Source organism: Pithys albifrons, chromosome 2, assembly GCF_047495875.1.
Source record: "Pithys albifrons albifrons isolate INPA30051 chromosome 2, PitAlb_v1, whole genome shotgun sequence".
Lineage (NCBI taxonomy): Eukaryota > Metazoa > Chordata > Aves > Passeriformes > Thamnophilidae > Pithys > Pithys albifrons.
The window spans coordinates 35,019,466-35,044,449 of NC_092459.1; the positions used below are offsets into that span (position 1 = coordinate 35,019,466).

Here is a 24,984-nt window from a genome sequence, read left to right on the forward strand (position 1 = left end):
GAGGGTGTTTCAGTCTCACTTACCTGATGGACATTTCACAAGAGTGTCTATGTTGTGCCTACAAGATTGAGAGCCTTCCACAACCTATTCACTTGCATATTCTCCACCTGAACACCTCTCTTTTGCTACAGTTTAATCAGAAGCTGGATATTTTGGGGAAAGTGTAGGGAAATCTTTAAAGATACAAACTCTCTGGGCCCCAACCTGCCAAAATGTGGTTGGTGTGGAAATTAATTATGCTTTATGAATAATGAACTAGTTTCCAAAAGGAATGAAACACCACCAAAAAAAAAACCACATAAAGAGAACACACAAACACACACAAGGACAACCCAATTATAAAATACACATTGTTACAATTATTCTATTGTTGTGGCATAGGTAAGTGAGCAGCCTTACTCTTCCACAACTGTTACCCATGCAAAGTCTGCACAAGGAGGACAGGATCACAGCAGACGTGCAACACTTACGGTAACTGGCACACCTTTTGCCTGGAGGCAGCAACAGAATCTGCTCAGCCAGGTGAGCTCCAAGGGTGTAACGACCATGCTCAGAAAACAACCCCCAGACTTACACACATGTGACCTGAGAGAGGAGCTACTGAGGGACAGAGGGACTGTTGAGTGAATTTCCTCTGGTTATTTCTTGCACAGTAGTACAGGCCATACTGCTGCTGAATCAGTCTGGATTTTTTTCTTCATATTTTAAGGAAATTAACTATATATTACATGCATGGAAACAAGGTATCACTCTATGAGTGCAGAGTGAACCCAGAAGGCCTGCAAAAACTCAAGCTGGAAACCTAGACCAGATGATACAGTAGAAAAGGGCACAGAAAAACAAGCATTAAAACATACCAAATTGCATGCCCCAGTCACCAAGGTAATTTATTCTTACTACTTCATGTCCCAGTGCAACTTTGAGATTTGATATAAAATTCCCTGGTAAGGAAAAAAAAAGGTATTACTATTCAGTTGTAGCTAGTCCCTCATCCCTACAAAACAGTTCTCCAGTTTTGTATGATTTGTAACCAAAATGAAAAGGAAAAGAAATTAGATGGAGTACTCCACAGAATTTACTTATATATTTCACAGCTAAAAGCAATAGTAGGAGTAATAGTATAAAGCAAGTTCCTTTCTGAGCAGGAAAAGAAAGGTCATGCATTTGAAAAGTGCCATAAAGTATCTCACACAACAGTGATAAAAACTTAATAGGTGCATGTGCAGGCACGGACTGCAAAGTACACAATCATGAAAAACATCTTTGAAAGTCTTCTTGTATTGTCATGAATACGTGGCAGTGCACATAATTCCATCAGTCAGGCAACCTCACACCAGGAGGTCAGGCAAGCACTCAAAATTCACAAACTTCTGTGAACTGCAAAGTTAAATAGACAGCACCAAGCAGTACCACCTGCAGCACCCAGAATATCAAGTTCTGCATCTCTATACACTGATGGAAGAGTTCTGAGCTCTGCACTTCACACACTGCACCCCAAACATATTGTATCACACAAGGACATCTTAGTTGTCAACTGTTACTACAACAACATCCCTTTATCTCTCTCCTCAGCTTAGTGGCACAGAACTACAAAGAAAAAATACCCACATCCCTTCCTCTATTTTCCTGCATTTCAAGGGTGTCTTTTTATTACAATACTGATGTAAAGGATGCAGAACGTTTTCTCTTCTTCTGTTGTTATAATACCATACTATAGCCTGCAATTATTTTCAATTACATTCTCTGTAGTTCATTCACTCTATTACTATGGGACAAACACTGATCTACAGAACTGTTTTTAAAAGATTTTTTTTTCCTGTATCAAAGGGTCCAGAAGTGGAACACCAACAGTGATCTCACTCAACTATCAGTCTATGAAAAGGCAGAAATATTAACTTTTTGTAATTAATAATTATACATGATACTTTAAGTATAATTAAAGACTAATACATTATTAGATGCACAGATGCTGTAGGATCTTCTGCTAATAACCTACTAGTTTTTATTGTGAGAGAGGGAAATGAGGAAGAAATAATGTTTTCCATGTGCCACTAGAGTACAGCACAATAAACTTATTAATTATTCCATTAGAAATTACAGCAATAGTGTCAGTAATTAAATAAAAAAGCAAGCTTTTTGCAAGGCAGACATCAAGACATAACTACCTGACTGCTCTGCAATCCAGGGCAAATGGGTAATTTAAAATTCAAAGGACTCTCATCACACCTCAAAGAAAACTGCCCTGGATGTCTCTGTAGCCCAATTTTAAACTACTTCATTTAATATTCACAGTCATAAAACTACATTATGTGTGACAATAAATCTGCCAGCAACACAGTAGGTTCTTCTCTTCACTGCATAATAAGCAAAAGCTTTTTAATTAGCAAGTTAAGCCCTTACATGGCCACTCCACTAGGGGAGTGACAGGTTAGCAGTGCCCCCCTGTCAAGTGAAATAGGAAGACAAAGAAGCCCTGTTAAAAGGCAGTTCAATGCACACTTACCTACTATTGTGGAGCGCAAATGTCCTATGTGAAACTTTTTGGCAATATTAGGGGAGCTGTAACAAATTTTCACAAATAACGTTTGTTCAACATAAGAGACTGCCAGGTCATCAAATCACAAGAATTCAACTCATGCATCTAGCAGAAGAGCTGAAATAAAACTACTATTTTCAATTTTCCCTTAAGATTCCCTGATTAGCTTCTGTTCTAGACATCAAATTTTCCCATCCAACCAGGTTTTCCTCCAGTATCAGTCAACAACCAGTTTTGAAGGGAAGAAACCACAAAGCACCCCAACAACAAAAAAAATCAAAACAAAACAACCAACCCCACCTGTACTAGTGACCTGAAAATATCTTCCCACTATTTACATTTGGACACACAGATCATTCTCTTCAGGCCTTTATTAGAGATAAATCTGATACCAGGACAGGGGACCTTGTATACAAAAATCGGTAACTAAAATCACATCCTCTCCAGCAATGCCTCCCTCAAAAAAAAAAACCCAAACCACAACCCTGTACCCACAGCTGTTTGCTCTCATAATAAAATGGAAGTTCAGCTATGAAAATTCACCCTTCAGATTAAAGCCAAGGGCTTACTTTGCATGACTATGGAAGCCTGCAGAGGGAATGTAAGTGAACAAAAATATTTATCCATAAAGAGATCTGAGCTAGCCACTTTTCATTCCACGAGCAGGTGACTGTAAACAAAACTGCACTGGACAGAAATTTTGGGGCCAGCAATGAAGATGATTTAGCAAGACAAATGCCTGGCTGCTTTAACACACCAGGGAGGAAGGTATTTTGGTGACAAAAGGATTAGTGGCTGAAAATTCAGATCATGTTTCTTGATAACAAAAGAAGCCTAACTTAAAAAGTGAATGCTACCGGGCACTAAATCAGAATTATTCTTACTGGAGGGCAGTGTGAGGTATGAAGCCCTTACACACCAAAAAGATATTCTGGGAAAAAGCCTTAATTCCTTAAATGTAACTTCTATTCTACATGGTAAGTTAGTGAGTATCAAATACAGCTGAACACTGTAAAAACACGGTTTGACATCACAGGCATCATACATTAGAGCAACGAATATCAACCAGCAAGTATCAATCAGCAAACAAGGCAATTCTCTCAAAGGACTCCTCACGTGCACTTACCTGAACTCAATCACTGCCTTTTGTTTGGGCACTGTAGAGAAAAGTTCACTTTTTACTCCATACTCTGAGCCATCTTTCAACACCTGACACAACACAGTCTAGAGCACAAGGAAGATTAAAAAACATACAAAAAAAAGTTTCAGCAACAGAAAGCATCGTCAGGAAAACTGTTCACCAGCCACCCTGGAGATTGATGCCAGTTCTTTATTCACACTAGCAATAAGATGGATGGCATGGCAAGCAAACAAGGTTTCACATGCAGAAGAAAATGTCATTAACTTTTGAGAGCTGTCTCTGACCCACTAAAACCATTAGAGAAATTGTAACATACTAACATACTGTATTGGGCTTCTGTGGCCAGGGTTTGGCAGTGGGCAGAGCTACAGGGTGGATTCTGTGAGAAGCTGATGGAAGCCCCATGTCTGGTAGAGCAAATGCCAAGAAGCTCCAGGATGGTCTTCCTGCCACTGGCCAAGGCTGAGCCAATCAGGAATGACAGTAACACCTCTGTGACAGCTTATTTAAGATGGAGAAAACCAGTTGTTGTGTAGATGTAATTGTGGCCAGAGAAAAGGGGAGTGAGAGAGCAGCTTTAGTGAGTATCTGGCATCCAGACAGGGGCATCCTGCTACACATATGAGGCTGCATGTACTGGGCAAGGTTTCTGAAGGACACAGGAGAAGCTGAACTAAAGTGGAAGACTCCATTCAGTGGAAACTTTCCCTTTTTTTCCTCTCCTCAAAAAATCACTTCAGAATTTTTCTGCAATAGCTACTACTTGCTTTGTCTTTAAAGAAAAGGTGTCTGTAGAAAAAACTTTAATTCTGTTCTTATTGTAACACCTAAGAAGGCACACTAGACACACACAAAATTTATCTATATACCTATTCCTTTTGTCCCCAAAAGTTACAACTAGTTTATTTCTCTTATTCTCTCCTCAATGACATAATGCAAAATTACATGTTGTAATTCCACAGATTTTTTTCCAGCAAAACTCTACTAGGCCTGACAGTTTTGCTTGAATCATTAAACTGTGAGAATCCCTATAGATAAAACACCTCATGAAACCCTACCCATAAATAAAATTTAGCACTGGAACTTCTCTTTTAGTGCTATGTTTTCGCCAAGATGCATTGAACATAAATAGCTAATGAAAATTAAAGCAATAAAGCAACTGATTGAAAGGTATGCCTATGCAACTCATAAGAAGAAAGAATCTTATCACTCAGGAAAAGAGGACTGCAAGCCTAAGTGACCCAGTGGAAGTCCTGGGAAATGGGCTTCACTAGTATTAAATAACTCTTGATTTCTTATTTTCCTTATTTCTTATTTTTGTCAAACCATAATATCATTTTCCACAAAAATTCCTATTCCTATAGATTAAGACCATGAACAACAACACATTAGTTGTTAATTGAACAACTTAGTTGAACTGGTTTAGCCAAGCTTTCATTCAGTCCCAGTCTAACAGTACCACATCTTTATGAAGCTCTTCAAAATAATCACGAGTACAACTGTGACACTACTCTAACAGACTGAGGTATTTCTTCCTTTCACTACTGGTTTAAAACATTTTTATTTTAGCAATTTTGAACCAAACTTCCATGCTTCTATTTCCTATCAGATCCAGCTGGTTTAACTTACTGCACACAGACAAAAAACTGTTAATGAATTTCCTGGACCATTGGCTATAAAGGGCATCCAAAAACAACCCTTACATCCACTAGCAAATTTGCTTCCTCTTCCATGGCATGAAAAATTTCTTTGGAAGTGCCTTTGCCTCATCTCAGATTTGAAGGCATTTATTATGCAGAACTATGGCTGCTTGAATCTGCCAACCCTAATATCCATCAGCTCGGCTTCAGGCATTAGGTATATACCTTCATTCAGGATATAGAGGAATAAATCTTCCCTTTGGATTTTTTTCCTTGATTTTTTTTAGGAAAGTGTGTAATGATAGATCTGCTATCAAATACTTTTATTTGAGGTAAAAAGAGTCTTTACATGCAAGATCAAAACTTTTGAGTAGTATACTGTAGAAAATCAAAGTAGATGTAATCAAGTAACCAAGGCTGTGTTTTAAAGCAGAGAGAGGAAGAAAAAGGAGTTATGATTATCAGTGAATAGTAGGTACATTATTTCCTCATAGGGATAAACTCGTGTGAGCCTCATTCCAAACTCTAGGCCTGCATAACAAATCAGCAACAGAGATCCTCAAAGAGAACTTATGAAAGGCAGTTTTACATAGAAAATACCTTTCTAAAACAACAGCAGGGATTCTGTAGTTTCATATTGAAGAATTTATTTTTACCTTAAGCTCCTGAAAGATACTACTCACCTTCGCTAATAATTCCCTGTTTATTGTAAAGTTCACTGTTCCTGGACCAGCACTGATTTCACTCACTACAGCATCACATTTTAGCTAAAAGAACAAAACAAAACAGAAACTCTACATGAACAGAGGTAAACTGGAAAACTGTAATTCAATCCACTATAAATACTAATTTAATCCACTGCAAACAATTAAATGTTTTTGTTAGTTTGAAGCAATCACAACTGGACCATTTCATCATCATCATCCTGTTGGAAAAGGGACAATTTTATTATTTCCCACCCATGCTTAATACCTCTGAATACAACTCAGCTTTGAAATGTCACACACATGTTCTACTTCACCTCCTGCCTGTGCACAGTCTGTGTTTTCTTTTGACTTGGAGCAGTAGTTGAACTCTTTGTACACACAAAAGCTGAGTTACCCTTGACAACTTATGCAGTACCCAACAGCACTTAACCAAAACAAGAAGTTTAGTGATAATGTGCTGCAGTACTCATTGAAAAAGAATATACCCTGAGACTGGTTCAGTTGGTTAGAGCATAGTGCTAATAATGCCTACGTTCAATCCCTCTATGGGCCATTTACTTAAGAGCTGGACTTGGCGATCCTTGTGGGTCCCTTCCAACTCAGAATATTCTGTGATAATATATAAAATAAAGATGTTAAAGGCCAATTTATTAAAAATCTCACATACAATTTCCACAAGGCACATGTTTTGAAAATTCTAAACCCATAAAGCATATTTGGGCACTCTGCACGTAATGTCAACACAAATTTCGGTCTCTCCATGGGCTGAGATTTGGATCTCAGCCTGTCAGGTTTGAGAGCTTCTTATTAAACCAGCTGTTTTTCATAGCCATGAAACTATCTAAAAAAGAGGCATCAAAAGCATATAAAAATGACACAAATCCTATAATTTGGTTAAGATCTTTGAGAGGCAAGCTATACATTCCTACTGAAGGTCATCAATGTGAAGAGGAAACTGCACCCCCATACTACATCTCCAGCTTAGACACTGACCTAACCAGGAGAAACGACAGATAGACTTGAAGTGCTTTAACCTTCACATGCTCTGATAACAACAAATCCCAGTGTTAGTTCACAAGCTGCATGAAAAAAAAAATTTACTGTATTGATGCTGAATTTCCTATCTTACTATTTTACAGAAGGTCCTTTCTACTTCTGGGTGGGGCAGACAAAAACCTGAAATATTCACAAGACTTTCTCCATAACATTTGCTCTGATAAATAATTTCTACATAGTCTATCACTTATCACGTCAGTAGTTTTCATCTCTTTAGTATGAGAGCTGATCTGGCTTCTCCATAGGTTTGACAACCTCGCCTCCAAGTGCCCTGCAGTTCTTTAGTAACCAGATGTCTCCATGCCCAAGGCTTGGGCTACAATGCCAATGTGCTGCACAGAGGCACAGAACCCCCCAACACAATGTCACCTGCACAGAGAACCAACAGCACAAAAATGAGACAAGAATCAGCCAGCCAGATGAAATCAAAAGCCCACAGAAACAAGACCCTTCTGGCCTTACTGACAGACAATCCTCAGCACTTCAGAGAACATTATGCTTCATTTAGTATTGTGCTGCTGTATTATCTAGGCTATTTTAGTCAATGGGACAAATTTCCATCTCTTCTGGCTAACCTAAATATCTTAATTGAAAATACTGTAACCTATTTCCTCAGAAGTAACCAAGAGCACACTGCTGAATCTTAAGGCACTGCATCAACTGCTCATCATGAAAAAAGCAGGTAACTGCCTGCATTTTTGTGTCTCTCTGCCAGTTTTAGATATGCAATCTTACTTTGTTAGTCTGTACACTGCTTACCTTTGTAGATGACATGACCAATTGCAACAAATCATACTAAAAGCACCTTCTTTATTCACCACCCAACAAAATACATTCCTAAGAGATAATGGATTTTTTTTCTTTGTCTAACTGGCACGGTATATGCAGTTTGGGGGCTTATACTGACGGTCTGTTTTTCTTTACTGTTACAATTGCTCCTCGGTGTGAAGCTGTTGAGCTAAATATCCCAGGTTTATTTAATGAGCTATGAACAATAAAGGAGGGAGGCAATTTGCAGCTTCCAAAGCACTGGGAGTAGCAGCTGTTTTTAAAATTACACTAGACACAAGGTAAAAAAATTTGTTACCATGATGATCTAGACATTGAAACAGAGTAAAAGAAAGTCGCCAGATCTTTCAACATCTGATTGCATTTCAAAAGGCCTCAGCAACTTCATTCAAACACCCTGCACTGGGCATAAGATGAGAAAACTTTCTGAGGTCCTTTCCAACCTGAATCACTTTAAGAGTCTAGATAAACCTTATGGTGTTTCAGAACTTCTGGCTGTACATCTGTGCACCATCAATTCTTTTACCTGAGTAAGAACACACATCCTGTTACAAGAATGGGTTCAAGACGTGGGATGTCTTCAACATCCCAGCAGCGAAAAGTGAGATGAGAAATAGTTTAGCTTCTGTCATGGGTTTAACCAAATAGGCCAAGAAGTTAGGCTTTAAAGTTCAGATTAGGCCTGAAATTGTCAGATGACTTGAGCTGGGCTGAGCTAGCTAACAGCTGACTTCTTCAAGCCAATAATATTGTATTCCATACCACACTACATCATCTCAAAGGGTGTAAAATCTAGTGTGTGGGAGTGGCTTAGTTCAGTTGCTTCACAGCTGTGGTCCCAGCAAGACACTCTGCCGTCCCAGGAGGGATGGGGAGGCCCAAGCCTGGAGCGCCAGCTTACCATCATGTTATCTTAGGGAAGTAAAATGTTTGTTCTTAGCTTTTCTCTCTGCTTAAGTCTGTCTCTGAAGAACTGACTTCTCTAGAATGATTTGTAGTTAAAATGGTAGACTTTGTGTTTACTGGGAAGTGGAAAATTATTTCTTGTTATAGATAACTTGTGTAAGTGTGTGTTATATTGTAGTTTCCTCTTAATTTTCTCTTTTCTATATGAATACATGTAGTTAGTTTCAGCATAAACCTGCTTTGAGGGTCTTTTTTCCCTCTCTCCCTCTTCTTCTCCCCTTAGCTGACTGGGGGGAGGAAGAACCCTTTTCACTCTGTCTTGGACAGTTGGCGATTTGCCAGCTCAACCCAGGACAGATTCACAATAGTATTACAACTGGTTTCATTTGTCCTTTTTAACTTCTGAATGAATAGCAACTCTGCTGATCCTTCCTCACGCTTGCTCACGATCTCCTAGTTTATACTTCTCTGCATTGGCATCAGCAATGCAGCTGTGGATTGCAAATTATTTTTTTTCAGCACAAATAACCCCTCCAACCTCAGCATCACCATTCTGACTCCCACTTTTGTCCAACTTTATGCAAGCCAACTTCTCCAGATTTTTTTATTTCCTTCCATCCTTCAAGGTTCTGTAGACCTTGTTTTGCATGCTTTTTCCTTTTTTATGCTGTAATTAGTCTTCACACCTCAATTACTACCATTTTCCAAACGAACACACCTGAAAAAATTGCTGTTCTAGGAAAACTCAATTTCAAGCAGCTAGGGATTTGCAAGTTTGGCCTGTTTCCCAAAGGCAAATTTATCCACTGTCTTTCTAGTGCTGGATTTTGCATTCTTTGGTTTTCCAAGCCATCACACACTCAATTCACTTCAAGTGCTGGGCAACAGTACAGACCCACCTAATTCCACCAGTATTATTTCTCTCAAACTCTTTGAAAACAGTAATTTCACAAGAACCTCAACTGAAACTGCTTCTCCAATTCCCTGTGAAGATTCTGTGTACAATTACAAGTGCAGTCATCAAACTACTCCAACCCAGACAAATACTTGGGGAAAGAATACTTTTTACCTTATGATGCCCCTTATGCCTCTTAGTCTGCAAGTTTGTTATTGCATTAATACAGGATGAATGCATGAGCATACCCTTTCAGCCAACTTCTGAGCTTGAAGGTGCAAGTCTTGGGCTAAGCAGTCACTAGAACTGTCCTCTATTACAGAAGCAACAGAGAGCTGGAAATCAGCAACGTGCCTGAAAAACAGCAAATACAATGTATGTATACGTATGTATGGCCAGACTTGGCAAGCGAAGATTTGTGAAGGGCTCTCCCCACGTGGGTGTGCCCTTCCAGCCTGTGCAGTGGATGTTTTAGGTGAGGCACAGCGTGCACAGAACTGGCCCCACCGTTTCAGTCCTGAGGTCCATCTGCCACGGCCGAGCGAGCTTGGACAGTGACAGGGAAGTCCTCGGGACTGTCACAGCACCCGGTACTGACCGGGGCTGACCCTGCTGAGCATCCGAGATGTGACGGGATGGGATGGCAGGGAGGCATTGAACTGCCAGGGGACGGTCCCCACTGAGACTCGAACTCAGGACCCTGGGATTCGGAGTCCGGAGTGCTCTCCTTTACACCACGGGACCGCCCCTAAAAATACAATAATCAGGAAGAAAAACCTGTTGCAATGCTGGGCAGATCTGGCAGATCCAAGCTGACTCTGTGTATGACAAATCTAATTGCCAAGTGTAACCCAGTCAAGATATCTGAAGGTTCACTATGTTTAGAAAGCTGCAATAGAAGGCCAAATATAACCTTTGCTCTAATACAATCCGAAAGTAAATACAGTGAGCACACCATTTCAGAATAGACAAAACCTATGCTCATGTATAATTTACTTGCTAACATTATTACAACTCTTGAGAACAATACTGAAAAAGTCCTATTATAACTTCACATTGGTTCTAAGCAGTTTCACATTGAGATCATTAACGCTGAAGCATTTGCCATTCAAACACTGACCCTAACTTGTTCAGGCTTTTAAAAAATTGTATTTATTTTGACCTTGCTTGAAAAAATACAGTGATTTAAATAGATTGAACTAACCCCTTTACAATGAAGTTGGTATATAAGGTTTGTTTTTTCCTGTATTTCTTTTTCCCTAATGCCCCATTAAGCTCTTGCACAAACAAGCATGACATAAAATAATAAAGTGTGACATAGGATTGTAAGATAAAATGTAAACAACTACCGTTTTCTGAAGACAGGAACTGCAGATATGGATTTTATTAAATTTTCTGGGGGCAGATCCAAAACCTTTGAAAGCTAAATTGGAAATAAAGAACAAATCAGCTTAATTAAAATTTTTTTTAAAAAAAAAGAAATGCGAGGAAAAAGACTGCTCCCTGTTTAAATACCCATAGGGGATGCATTATTTATACCTGAAAGCAAATTCCAATCCAGGTGAAAAAGGAAAGACTCATTAACTACTATGAACGATACAATAAAGTACGCAATAAAAACTCAAAAAATGTTAAAGAAGCCTTAGAAAAAAGGCAAGGCAAAACACCACAGAGGGTTAGGGGGGTTTCCCCACAAGGGGTCCCACTAAACACTCCCGTGCCACTATCATAGAATCATAGAATCGATTGGGTTGGAGAAGACCTCCGAGATCATCAAGTCCAACCCTTGGTCCAACTCCAGTCCATTTACCAGATCATGGCACTCAGTGCCACGGCCAATCTCACTTTAAAAACCTCCATGGATGGGGAATCCACCCCCTCTCTGGGCAGCCCATTGCAATGCCTGATTACTCTCTCTGGAAAGAATTCTTTTCTGATCTCCAACTTAAATTTCCCCTGGCAGAGCCTAAGCCCGTGCCCCCTTGTCCTATTGCTCGAATGGAGCAGTCGTGGAATGGCAGAATTGCTGGGTGGGAGGGACCTCAAAGTTCCACCTCCCTGCCCAGGCTGCTCCGGCCGCCATCCAACCTGCCCTCCAGCGCTTCCAGGCACGGGCACTACAACCTCAGTCAGTCTATCCCAATCTCGGCAGGAAACGCGGCCCGCGCGCTGAGCCCTCGGTAGTGGATCGCGGGCGGGCAGGGCGGGGGGGCTCGCAGTGAGGGCGGGACAGGGACACGGGAGCCAGGCGGGACAGCGAGGCCAGGTGGGTCGGGGGGGACAGGCGGGACAGCGGGGACAGGTGCGCCGGGGGGACAGGTGGGCCGTGTGGGCCAGGGAGGACAGGCGGGCCGGCGGGGGGCCGGGTGGGCCAGGAGGGTCGGGCGGGCCGGGGCGCGTACCCGGGCGGCGATGACGCTCCGCAGAGTCCCCACCATGGCCGCGGCGGGCTGGGCTGTACCACCCCCGGCTTAAGGGGGGAGGCGGAGCCGGCTGCTTTCCCCGAGCGCGGAGGCGGCGCTAGCGCAGCGCAGAGAGGGCTGTACCACTGCGCGGGGAAAGGGAGGTGGGCACAGGCGCGGGGACGCCCCGGGAGCGCGCGTGCGTCACAGTCCCGCGCTGTTCCCGCTCCTCCTCCTCACCTTTTCTCCTCCTCCTCCTCTTTCTCCTGCTGCTCCCGCTGCTGTCCCGGAGCGCTGGCGCGCGGACCGACATGAGCACGTGCTCCGTATCCAAGGTGAGGCGCGGGAGCCAGAGGAACAGGGAGGGAAGGAGGGCCCCCCGGGAGCAGCGCGGGCCGTGCAGGTGCTGATGGAGCAGGACCCGCCGCATCCCCCGCATCCCGCGCCGGCTTCGCTCCCGCCTCCATCCGCCGCCCTGTTTCGCCTCCCGTGTGCCCGGGTTCCCGGGTGCCCTGTTCCGCTGCCCAGCCCTTCCCAAAGCCTTCGTGGCTCTCCGTCCGTGCCCGAGTTCCGGCCCGGCCCCCTTTTGCTCAGGGCGCTTTTTGCCCTCGCCGCAGTCACAAAGCATCACAAAATCGTGAAAGGATCCACAGGGATCATCTAGTCCGACTGCTGGCCTGTCCGGGACATCCCAGGAATCACAGCATGGTTGGTGACTGGCACACAGCCATCCATCCGCCTGCTCCGCTGTCCCGTTGGCACAACAGGAGCGCTCCTTGGAAGTGAACCTGGGCAGAGCTGGGACGTTGTGGCTGTAGCTTTTGTCACTTCCAGCTGAGGCCTGGCACGTCTTGCTGCTGCTTTCCGACAATCATTGCTTCTCTTCCCACAACTAAGTCAATGCATAAATAAAAATTAAAGTGCTGTCACCCACAGGTGATGTTAAATATCTGTTAATGCCTTGGTGTTTCCAAACTGAAAGCTTTTCTCTGGCCTGTACTTTGGGCTGGCAGTAGGGGAAGTGCATTCATCAGTGTTAAAGCATAGCGAGACTTAAAGTGTTACACTGAAACATAGAATTATGGAATCGATTGGGTTGGAAAAGACCTCCGAGTCCAACCCTTGGTCCAACTCCAGTCCATTTACCAGATCATGGCACTCAGTGCCACGTCCAATCTCAGTTTAAAAACCTCCAGGGATGGGGAATCCACCCCCTCTCTGGGCAGGCCATTCCAATGCCTGATTACCCTCTCTGGAAAGAATTTTTTTCTGATCTCAAACTTCAGTTTTCCCTGGCAGAGCTTGAGCCCGTGCCCCCTTGTCCTATTGCTGCTTTGACTTGTTTCATCTCTGCTTGATCGGATAGTGAACAACAGCAGTCCTTTCACAGCACGTGTTCTACCATCGCAAGACTCCTGTCCCTTTTATTGTTTTCCACTCGGTTGTGATGTGCAGCTGGATCCTTTGGTGTGGAAATTGCTGTGCAGGTTATTATTTTCAGCAGCAAAAGGCAGCACTTCCAAACAAACTTAAAACTTAATCTGAAACAGGTGGATTTCACTTTTGAAAATGGCAAGTGGCTGTTGCCTTTTAGTTTGACAGTGAAATACATCACTCCACCTTGCCTCACATGTGTTATATGTAATACTTTGCAGTTTTGTACTCTGGTCTCAGCTACGTTTGGTGGTGTAGGGAAATCCAATGCTTGTGCAGCATTCAACAGTATTTGTGTTTGGTTTGATTAAGCACATATTCTTTTATATATATGATCTATAGTTACTCTGGCCAATTCCATTTGTGCTTCTGCTGTGCATACAGCAGCACTAATAAATCTGTAGCTTAAGTTTTTGCAGTGGAACTGTTCCAGAGTGTTTAGCACCTGTAGAATAAACATAACTTTTGTCCAGCTGATTTTAGATTCTCCTTAATATACGTGGTAAAATGGAAAGTATCTGAAGGCATCTCCAGTTCATAAGGCTATTGTTCAGAGGAGTTCAGAGTAATTTTGGTATTTTACTGCTGTATTTTATTTGTATAAGAAAGGAAATAACATATCTGAAGTCACTCAACAGACTGATTACTGTGATCAAAATTGAACATACCTCTGGTATTTGATTTTCACTACATCATTCTTACAGTAGTGGCTGAACTGTCCTAGGTTGAATTCTGTAATCCTGGCCTGTATAAGCATATTGAGCAATACACGATGGATTCAGTCTGTTTATCTATTTTCAGCACTTATGTGTTTTCTTCCCCCTTGCTGTAGTACAAGAACCTCACAGTGAGAGTTGTGGAATGCGTGTGATTTCTGATATGTAGGAAATCCTTATAACTCTTCAAAAGAGATGAGCTTCTATAGAGAGGATGGGGGGAGAACTTTCAGATTTTCTAGAAGAAAATTTTAAAAATCTCACAGAATTCAGAACTTTATACTTGTGTGATGAAGTAGGTCTAACTGGGAGGTGCCTTCTACCTGGAGGAATTCTTTGCAACAGCAATTCCAAACTCTGTCATTCTGCTTCTAACCATCTACTTCTTTGAGCTGGGATGCAGTTTTCCTCTAGCTTAGGCTTGTCATTTGCTTTCTAAGTGACTCCTTGCATTGTTCTGGAACTTGTTTTCTATTCATCTCATCCTCTTCCTGTTTGTTTTGTTTTTAACTGAAACTGTACTGAGAAAACTGTACTGTGTCCCCCAAGGAATCATTTCCTCTTAATTCTAAACCTGTTGAAGGTTTTCAGACATTTAAAGAATCTGCTGCTGTTACAGTAGATGACTAAATTGCAGAACATAGTGGAAAGATGTAAAAGTTCCTCACAAGTATCCTGGGTTACAGCTTCCACTGGTGTTCCAGCATGAAATAGGAGTATAAAGGAGCAATATGTAACTTGATAGTCTTAAGAGGCTGACAATTCAGTTCAAATTATTGGTTTAATAGAGCACTGAAATGAAAGGATAATAAAGTGGCCTCAGGAGCAGGTCAGACTGAGCATATTGAAGTCTGGTTTTTTTGCTATTCCCTAGGGCTGCTTTGTTTTTAAACCAAGTGCCAAGAAGAGAAGATTGTCTCAGAGAACAGGTTAGTGCATTTTCATATATGTTTCTGTGCTTGAGAATGCTTAATCTTGGAAGCTTCATCACATCTGATTAAGTTTATATGATGAGTTCTGTCATAGCTGTGTGAGGTTTTCTGTTGCTTCTTGATTGCTGAAAACTTATTTCTTCAGAGGAACACAAGCAAAGTATTGACTACTGTAAATGTTGGGGGTTATTTTTATCTCTAGCACTCAAGATTGTATAGCTGTCATTGTCTTTGCATATTTATGTTTTTACAAAAGAAGTCCTTACAATGCTACCATAAATTGTTTACTAACTGATAAACAATTCATCTGAATGAGCCACTTTTAAGCTATAGGAGTCAGAAATTATATCACATCCATAAGTTTCATATTCTGTGTAGTTTGCCTAAGTTTCTTGAGAAAAAGAAGAAAGAAAAGCCATTTGTGAAGATCCCATGGCATCTGTCCACTAGTATTTGCTGTATATTTTCTCTAGATGTGTATCTCTAGATCTGTTGTCATTTTAGGAACACTGAACAGGACTAATTCTTCTTGGAACCACAAATAATGCTGCTTAAATAGTTGCTGTTTGAGATTCCATTAGGAAACTTATTGTTCTTATTCCCAGGTTAAACTAATTTTAGTATCACCAGAGCTGTGACAATTTGTATGAAAACGGTGGAAGGGAGATTAATAAGACCAGATTTTTGTGGAGGTCACCACAGGCTCTCATTCATTACCTGCTGTAACATCTTCTTTAATATTAATCCCAAATTATTTTTACTGTCGAAGTTGTGACATCTGTAGTTCAGTGAGTGAGAGGCAGGGGAGTAGAATCCAGTCTGTCATTGCAAGTCATTGCAAGGTAAATAAACCAACAACCGGGACCTATGCACTTAAACCACTGAAATTATCCCTTACCGGATGTTATGTTTTAATTTTTGCAAAGTTATTAATACTTGGATAAACTACCAAACACGTTGTTCTAGTTAGCAAATGCTTTGAGGCAGAAAAATAAATCTGACTGAACTAGGCCTAAAAGAAAGGCAGAGGTGAGCTAGTTGGGTGTGTCACAGCAGCTGGTTAGTGTGTTGTTTTAAAACAGTACTTTGATGTGCATCCATCCAGTCTGGAAACCCAGTCCTGTGAAGTTTCAGTTGTGAGACTCCACAGCATCAGTAGCTGATAATACTGTCAGACCCCACAGAAGGCCTTCTGAGCACATTTGCACCTATAATTTGAGTTTTGGTTGTGTAAAAAAGAATGTTATGCTTTGGTATGTTACCAGTAATATGGTAGCTAGTTTTTTTTCAACTAAAAATCTAAGGCATATGTAATCAGAGTGAGTTATGTATTTTAACTGATTTTTCTTAGGGATACAAATGATGTGGGGGCAGTCCCGTAGTGTAAAGGAGAGCACTCTGGACTCTGAATCCCAAGGACCTGAGTTCGAGTCTCAGTGGGACCATTCCCTGGCAGTTCAATGCCTCCCTGCCGTCCCATCCCGTCACATCTCGGATGCTCAGCAGGGTCATCCCGGTCAGTACCGGGTGCTGTGACAGTCCCGAGGACTTCCCTGTCACTGTCCAAGCTCACTCGGCCGTGGCAGATGGACCTCAGGACTTAAATGGTGGGGCCAGTTCTGCACATGCTGTGCCTCACCTAAAATATCCACTGTGCAGGCTGGAAGGGCACACCCACGTGGGGAGAGCCCTGCCCTAATCTGCGTTCGTGAAGTCTGGCCATACATACATACAAATGATGTGATAGTTTAGGGGGAACAATGAAAATGGAGAATGAGGGATGCCTCTTCTTCATAATTTACAGTGCTGTTCTGGGTGGTTTTTGTGCTTTGTGAGATTGTGCTCATCAACTGGTTCTTTTCTAAAGATCAAAGCAATGCTGATAGTGAAGAAGGATTAAATACTTAATAGGTGAAAGAGACCCACAAATCTTTCTGAAGCAAGGAAAAGATTTTTTTTAAATTTTGTTTTATTTTAATAATAAAGGCTCTTTGCTCTGATTTAGCCTTTAGCTCATATGGGACTTGAGTTGGAAGTCAGTTTTTTACTTTTTGCCTGCATACTTGGGTAATATATTCTGCTTGTTTCCTCGCTTATTCTACCAGATACCAGCAGTTAATTAATTGGTTAAGAGGAAAGTGATCTCCCTCAAATATATGTATATATTAAGATGTTCGTTTCAGTTGTTTTAGTCTCAAGAAAAAATATGTTTTGTTTTCATAAGCTTATTTGTGTTTTCCTTTGCTTTCTGTCTTTCTAGCTGGTGATTTTGGAAACAGAAGTGGTAATTCAGAGGACAGTGAGTTGCAGTTTTTAACTTGTCGGTCTTTATGGAATCAAATCAAGTCAGAAACAGAGGTGAGTCTGGCACTTCCTACTAAAGCAGTGTTTTGCACTTATAACAATGCTACTTCCTTCTTTGATTCTGGAGATCTTTTTTACATGCTTAAAGGGGCAGGCAGTTAACACAATAAGAGGGCCAGAGATACTAGCTGAGGCTGAAATCCTTGTTCATAATATAAAATTGTAATAGTAAATCCATCAACTACACATTACTTCTAACCACAGAACTACATGCTTTTGGTGGTTCAAGCTGCTGCTTCTCAGCTTCTCTTCTTACTAATTGTCCTTTTTATTAACTCCTGGCATACTGCTGTTTTCTGCCTTCAGTTAATGCTTGGCAGCCCTCTGAGGATTTCAGGCTGGCCTTGACCTCAGTGTGACAGAGTTCATACACAGCAGCCCAGGACTCACAGTGGATTTATGTGACTACAACTGCATGGACATCAAATACCGAATGACACAGCTGCAAATAGTCTATTGAATTCATACAGACAGTATGAACAGGGTTGTCTGGTGGGGGTCAGACTTAATTTCATACTGAACTGTGGCCTCCTAATTGTTGTGTGTTGCATGGCATGCTGTTGTTGTGTCCCTATAGCCAGCTGGCTTTCATTACAGTATGGATAATTGCTTCCGTACAGCAAGGATTTCCTCCTCTATTCAGTGTCATGGATTCTGGGCAAGTATTCCATGTTCCTCTGTTTGCTTTTGGGCTCTAGGTATTATGAGAATTTTTTTCCCAAAGTTTGTTTGGGGATGTGAAGTAGAAGCCAGATGGTTGTAGCTTAACATCTGGACCCTTGGGCTAAACTCATAAATTCCTCTAATTCTGTTCCTACTATTCAGTGATTTGGCTCACTTGGACTACTCAGCAGCCTTTTCAAACCATAACTAGCCAGGCTTTGTAAAGCAGTACCTTGCGGTGCCAACCAGAGAGAACACACAGAAGTTTGTGGAGGTATATTTGGTGTCTGTCTGACAGCCACCACAGCTCGATAGGTAACTACCATCACTGGCAGTGATGGTGGCAGCTGCATCAGAAACCACTTTGGGAGCTCCGTGCTGGACTGTAGGGAAGATGACATGCTGTGGCTGCTTCCAAAAGACCTTTCCTGGATCTCCTTTCTCAGACACAATGTAGTCAAGACTTTTGAGACTCCTGTGTGGCCAGCAGTGGTTACAGGATTTTTTGGCTGAAGGATTGTTGGATTTTTTCCTAGTATTCTTCAAGGCTTTCTCCCAGAGCAGCAGGCACAGCCCAGCATAATGAAAGCCTCCCTTAACCACTGTGACAGAGCAGGAGTGAGAAGCACAGAGCCCACCATGCTTTCAGTCTGAAAAATCATCATTCTTTCTTGCTCTAAATCTCCTACCCTTGTTTTCATTGAGGCTGTTAGGAGTTTGCCAAATATTTTCTTCTGGTCTTACTCCTCCTGATGGAAGACAGTTCATCCTTCATTGATGAATTTGTATGGGCTTTTCCTTGGAGTTTGAGTTGCCCAAAGGCACATCACCTGCAGTTACTTTTGCTGTTACATGTAGAGTTTCCTTCATCCAGCCTCTAGGGTATCCGTGATGCTTTTCCTAATGAGTTTTGAATTACCATCCTTTAATCCCACTGTTAGCTGATGATGGTTTTTACATTGTAAAAAGTGTGATAATTCAGGTTGTAAGGGATGTTGGAAAACTTTTGCTGAAAGCAGCATCATCTTTGAGGCTAGGCCATGTAGGTAAGGACTTTATCTAGGTGGGATTTCATTTCTTATAAACTTTCAAACCCTGGTGTAGTAAACCTCGTCTGTAGCAGAATACATGGGATGGATGTAGTTTGCTAGCTTGGATTTATATTCCAGGGGTTCTGATATTGTGCTAAGGGAGCCTCGGCAGGATGTTCTCCAGAGTTTTTGCCAGGGTATTCCTACCTGGTGATTTGTTGGCAGGCCATGTGCTGGTGTTTTCCTAGTTCTTGAGAATCATCCTGAGGTGTTGAAAAATGGAGAGAAATTGACCTCCAGGTACTTTGTTGTGAAGTGCTCTTGTACTTTGTATGTCTGTCATGAACTGTGCTGTGGCAGAACAGTCTGTCATCTGCTTCTCACAACATGAAAAGCTGACAAAAGTACAATGGGAACTGTCCTTTGTTTTTGGAAGGTGAATTTTGCATGGCTTTTTTGTTTCGGTATTGCATGGTATCACAGTTCTGAACCCTGCAGTCAGAAGTGGCCTTGCAAATGTTCTTATTATGATAAATCTCATCTAGGGCTTTCAGAAATATTGTTTTCTTGTGTGGTAAGGAATTCCAATTGAACTACCAGCATCTAGGTTAGAAATACAAAGTGCAGGGCTAAAATACAGTAACACTAGCTCTACTGTGAAGGTAATGGTTTTCAGATTGCACAACAAATAGTCATGACCAAACTTAGTGTTGTAGCAGGGACTGAAATTCCAGTTCATATGACCTTTACAGAGTGATACTCTGGCGTTTTCATATTTTTATAAATAAAATCTCTGTGTTTGTTTACAGAAAATACAGGAAGACTTGAACAAGCAGTTGCTTGATAATCTGGTCAGTTTTTTGAGCCGGTCTCATTCTGAGTTTCAAGAGAAGACGACAGAATGGACTTGCCGTATGAAGTTCAGAGAAATCCCTACTGCAGCTCTTGTCTTAGGTAATTTTTTAAGTTACATTTTCTTACATGCATCTGTTTAAAACTAACAGACATCACAGAAAACTACATTGCTGACTCCCAGCAATTACTGTGAGCAATATCTGCTTCAAAAATGTTAATAGAAGAAATTGGGCTAGGAGGAGGAAGCAAGATAAAACCTCCCTCCCCTTTTGTCTAAATGCACAATAGTCCAGTATGTCAACACCTTTCCTAAAGCTCTTTCTTAGGCAGTGGGTAGCAATTCAGGTTTTTTTACCTGAGGCACTTTGATTCTGTCCCTGTTTCTGCCACCAACCTGCTTGGTGGTTTCTATGACTTAACCATGAAATTACATAGCTTCTGTATTTCTGATAGATGTTCTTTCAGTGCATGTGCATTTTCATTTCGGAAAGCCATGTCTTTGTCTTGGAAAAGGAGCAGAGGATGAAGAAAATGCCTGTTACTAAAAAGAGTAAATTTCTGAAGATTTTGGGGTTTTTTCCTCTGCTCCTTTCTTTCAAGGGTTTGTAATTATAATCCTAAACCTGATTCAAAGTAAGTTAATTGCATCTTCAGTGGATCACAGAATCACAGACTATTCTGAGTTGGAAGGGACCCACAAGGATCATCGAGTCCAACTCTTAAGTCAATGGCCCACATAGGGGATTGAACTCATGACCTTGGCATTATTACAACCAAGTTTTAACCAACTGAGCTAATCTCAGGATCATTTTAGGGAACCTAAAATCAGCCAGTGCTTCAAACTTACCATATGAGCACTAAAAAATAGTAATCTGCTTTTATAGATAGTAAGTTAGTAAGACAGAAAGTAAGTTGCTCCTGCTCTGAATATTTCTGTGAAGGAAGCTCTGAATTGCCTTCTGGAGGGGCTTGTTTTTTGGTTTGTTTTTGGCATTTTTTTGTTTGGTCACCTGAGGATGATAACAGAGACAGTAAATACTAGGTAGTGAATTCAGATGGAGGTTCATACTCATTCGTAGTAATTTTCCTCTTTACATAAGCCATGTGAGGATCCAGGACTTGGGCATATGCAGTATCCTTCTTCTGGTGCATGTGAGCTTAACTTCTTGTCTTCAGACAAGTGGATGGCTTCTGAGGGTATCAATAGCAGGGAAGTCGGGAAACCAATCCTACTTCTTGCAGTTTTGCAGTCTTGAGAAATCTTTAAAAAACCCCACCAAACTATATGAGGGGTCTTTGCAGTGATTCCTGTTTATCAGGGACTATCAACGTGTATGTCTAGTCTTGTGCTAGTTTTTAATTTTTTGTCAGAGCTGATGCCACGCTCAAATACTTAAGGAAGGAATGGAATCTCCTGGCTTTTGTCTGGTGTTCAGTTTGTTATTCAGTCGTTGTGGTCACAAATCACAGGAAAAATGCCCTTAAAAATTTGTCTTTTTCTTTTCTAGGTGTAAATGTTACGGACCATGACTTGACTTTTAGAAGTCTCTCAGACTTCCTTCAGAATAACATTACTCCTTATATAGCCTTGCTGGAAGCCAAAGATTGCCCGGGTAAATGATGCAATAGTTTTGCTGCTTGTTTGAATCAATGAACTAGAAGTTGTAGCTTTTATCCCCAAATGTAAGAATAGTGGATGGGGGGATCTTGAAGACTTTCTAAAAATGTCATCATAGCAGTAATATCTACTGTATTTTAAGACATATCCAGTTCTTTTTAAATCAACAAAGACTGAAATACTACTGAGCTGTAGCATAAATGTCAAGAACATGCTGCTTAGTGCATTGCATGTTGATACTGTAGGCTGGCTGTCTTCTTGTTCAGTTGGACAATGTACATATGCATTCCGCTTTTTAAATGCTTACAAGTCACATTATTATGTGGGAGAATGGGTAGAATAAAATTTTGTCCTTTCTCCTTGGTCCTTTTTTATTTTTTAAATAAAAAGATTAAAATCAATTATGGCAGTATCCTCAGTTCTGTGGATTGGCTGCCTTCTTTATTTTTAGGTCACTAATAGCAGGTGACTGGAGTTCAGGAAAGGTGGAAGACCAGCATCTTAACCTGAATTGTTGCCATCTAGGCAAGTTAATAGGATAATTTTTATTTCATTAACATGCATTAATGCTTTCCAGAGCATGAGATGTGCATTCTGGAGAGAGAAGGAGAATAATTAGAAATGTGAGAAATAGTTGGGATAATATAAAAAATAATTGGTGTCATATTTTAGAGTGTGGATTGGAGACGTGTTACTGAATAATCAAATGTCTTTACCATATGTCTAAAAATGTACTGTGAAGGCATAAAAAATCTGATGCAGAAGCTGATGGGGCAGCTGATGAACTGTTACGTAGATGTGGACTCACTGGAAGATGAGGACTGTGTGCAGGTTTCCCAGAATAGAACACGTTGTTCAATGTCTTCTCTTATCAAATGGTACAAAAGTGTAACAAAGGTATGTTGTTTGTTTTATTTTTTAATCAACAGTTGATGAAAATGCCAACCTTTAGATATGTTTAAAACAAATGTAATGACTCATATTTCTGTGAGAAAATGCTAAAGGTTAACTTTTAATTTAATACTAAAACATAACTTGAGATCAAGGTGATTGACTATAATATGTAATACATATAACAAATGTGGAGGTAGTTAATGATGACGTTATGAATGTCACAGAATCACAGACTATTCTGAGTTGGAAGGGACCCACAAGGATCATCAAGTCCAGCACTTAAGTCCATGGCCCACATAGGGGATTAAACCCATGACCTTGGCATTATTACAACCAAGTTTTAACCAACTAAGCTAATCTCAGGGTTCTGAAACATAAGCAAGAAGTACTATTTTATCATAAGTTTAATTGGGAACTAGAAGCTTAAAATGCAGTATCAACTTCATGCCAGATCCTTTCCTCCCAGGAGTATTGAGATGTTTTATTAAAACTTGATGGAAGAACAGCCATGCAGGGGAAAGGTACTGTATTACTGCTAATGAGCCATGATGTCATCTGCAGCCCACGGTACACTGGCAAGCAGTAAGAAAATAACTGTCAAAATGTTCTTGTATCTTTCTGTTTGCTAATGAGGTTTTATACTTTGTTTCTGTCACAAATACAAGTTAGAACTGATTTTCTGATGACTTCATCAGAGCAGTGTGGTAAACAAAAGTGTAATGAGTTGAGTACATGCTCTTTTTATTACTGAGTAGATGTAGAAAATAAGCAATGTCTGTGTACACAACTCAAATCTTCTCCCTCAATCCCAACAGAACTTCATCAGTTCTGTCTCACAGAGCTATTCTTGTCTTTGTTGGAATGTGTGCTTAAAATCTGTTTATGCTTTGTACTTCATGCTGTGCCAAACTGAAGGATGAAAAATGGCAGTTCTAGATGCTAATAATAAATACAGCAGACAAAAAGTTCAATCACGTCACTTTGGAGTAATATATTACTGTAGGTGTGATTCAGTCTTTTTACTTTACTGTCTTCTGTTTATTCATGTTTAATTAACGGCTTTAAAGAAAACAGATTCTGAAACTCCCAGCCAAAAAAGAACTTCCTCTTCTACATACTGGCAATCTCCTCCAATTGTGGTCATATTCAAAGACATGGAAAGTTTCACCACAAAAGTACTTCAAGACTTCATAGTCATCAGCAGGTAATGTGACTTCAAGTTCAGTTCTTCCACTCCTTCACCCATTTTCTATTTGCAGCTGTTTTGAAATGTAACAGTGAGGCCAGTGGAGCATTGGAATCCTATAATGATGCTGCTTCTTTACAGCAGCAAATGGGCAAAAACCTATTTGGTAGGTCTTGTGGATCAACTATCCTAAAGCTAACTTGGGACTCTGAACCAGAGCACCTAATCACAGAATCATGGAATCAAATGGGTTGGAAAAGACCTCCGAGATCATCAGGTCCAAGCCTCGGTCCAACTCCAGTCCATTTACCAGATCACAGCACTTAGTGCCACCTTCAATCTCACTTTAAAAACCTCCAGGGATGGTGAATCCACCACCTCTCTGGGCAGCCCATTCCAATGCCTGATTACTCTCTCTGGAAAGACAATTTCTTTCTGATCTCCAACTTAAATTTCCTCTGGCAGAGCTTGAGCCTGTGCCCCCTTGTCCTGTTGCTGAGTGCTTGGGAGAAGAGAGCAACCCCCACCTGGCTAGAACTTCCCTTCAGGTAGTTCTAGACAGTGATGAGGTCACCTCTGAGCCTTCTCTTCTCCAGGCTAAACAACCCCAGTTCCCTCAGCCTGGACCCGCTCCAGCACCTCAATATCCTTTCTGAACTGAGGGGCCCAGAACTGAACACAATACTCAAGGCGTGGCCTCACCAATGTAGAGTAAGGATTGGGGTGGGATACAGAGTGTCTGATTTTAATTCTTCACATAGGTACTAGTTATTATAGAATTTGTGAATGTGAAATTAATTTTTTAAGATGCCTTGATCTTTCTTCTCTAGGCTTTAAAATTTTCAAAGTATTTTTTGTGTGACTACTGATGTAATGCTGATTAAAGGTCACTAGCTTACTAATAGCAGGGTATGTAACACTTCCCTAGTTGGTCAGGATCTGTAATCAGCAGCTGACTTCTTCAGGTGCCCCTGTACTTCTGTCCTTCCATAACCTATTTCCCTTGATATCATCTTATGTATGCTAATCAAAAATTCATGCTTTTCTCCAAATAGAGTGTCTTGCGCCTTGTCCCCAGGTCGAAACTACAGTTGCATCAGAACTGGGGCTGCAGTTTACAGTTAATTCAGCTGCAGCCTATGCACCTGACATCACCTCTAAACAAGGACCAGGGAATTTCACTTGCTGAGAGACCAACAATGAAAATAGTTTTCTACTT

At 41.1% G+C, this 24,984-nt stretch overlaps 2 protein-coding genes across 5 annotated transcripts in view; one reads left to right on the plus strand and one right to left on the minus strand.

Annotated features, from left to right (window-relative positions):
• The window catches only part of RARS2 (arginyl-tRNA synthetase 2, mitochondrial), a 39,678-nt gene extending 27,515 nt beyond the window's left edge, over positions 1–12,163 (minus strand). The window contains exons 1-7 of one of the 2 annotated variants that reach the window (XM_071548727.1): positions 12,073–12,163; positions 11,020–11,093; positions 9,919–10,024; positions 6,001–6,084; positions 3,663–3,760; positions 2,504–2,559; positions 858–941 (exon numbers count right to left, since the gene is read on the minus strand). In XM_071548727.1, the coding sequence (XP_071404828.1) occupies positions 858–941; positions 2,504–2,559; positions 3,663–3,760; positions 6,001–6,084; positions 9,919–10,024; positions 11,020–11,093; positions 12,073–12,108 (538 nt within the window). In that variant the 5' untranslated portion in view covers positions 12,109–12,163. Of the gene's footprint in view, positions 1–857; positions 942–2,503; positions 2,560–3,662; positions 3,761–6,000; positions 6,085–9,918; positions 10,025–11,019; positions 11,094–12,072 lie in introns of those variants that run through there. The other variant, XM_071548728.1, reaches the window with a different exon arrangement.
• The window catches only part of ORC3 (origin recognition complex subunit 3), a 39,215-nt gene continuing 25,991 nt past the window's right edge, over positions 11,761–24,984 (plus strand). For 2 of the 3 annotated variants that reach the window (XM_071548724.1, XM_071548726.1), the window contains exons 1-7: positions 12,067–12,407; positions 15,097–15,151; positions 17,415–17,512; positions 20,022–20,166; positions 21,576–21,680; positions 22,428–22,582; positions 23,647–23,783. In XM_071548724.1, the coding sequence (XP_071404825.1) occupies positions 12,384–12,407; positions 15,097–15,151; positions 17,415–17,512; positions 20,022–20,166; positions 21,576–21,680; positions 22,428–22,582; positions 23,647–23,783 (719 nt within the window). In that variant the 5' untranslated portion in view covers positions 12,067–12,383. Of the gene's footprint in view, positions 11,851–12,066; positions 12,408–15,096; positions 15,152–17,414; positions 17,513–20,021; positions 20,167–21,575; positions 21,681–22,427; positions 22,583–23,646; positions 23,784–24,984 lie in introns of those variants that run through there. The other variant, XM_071548725.1, reaches the window with a different exon arrangement.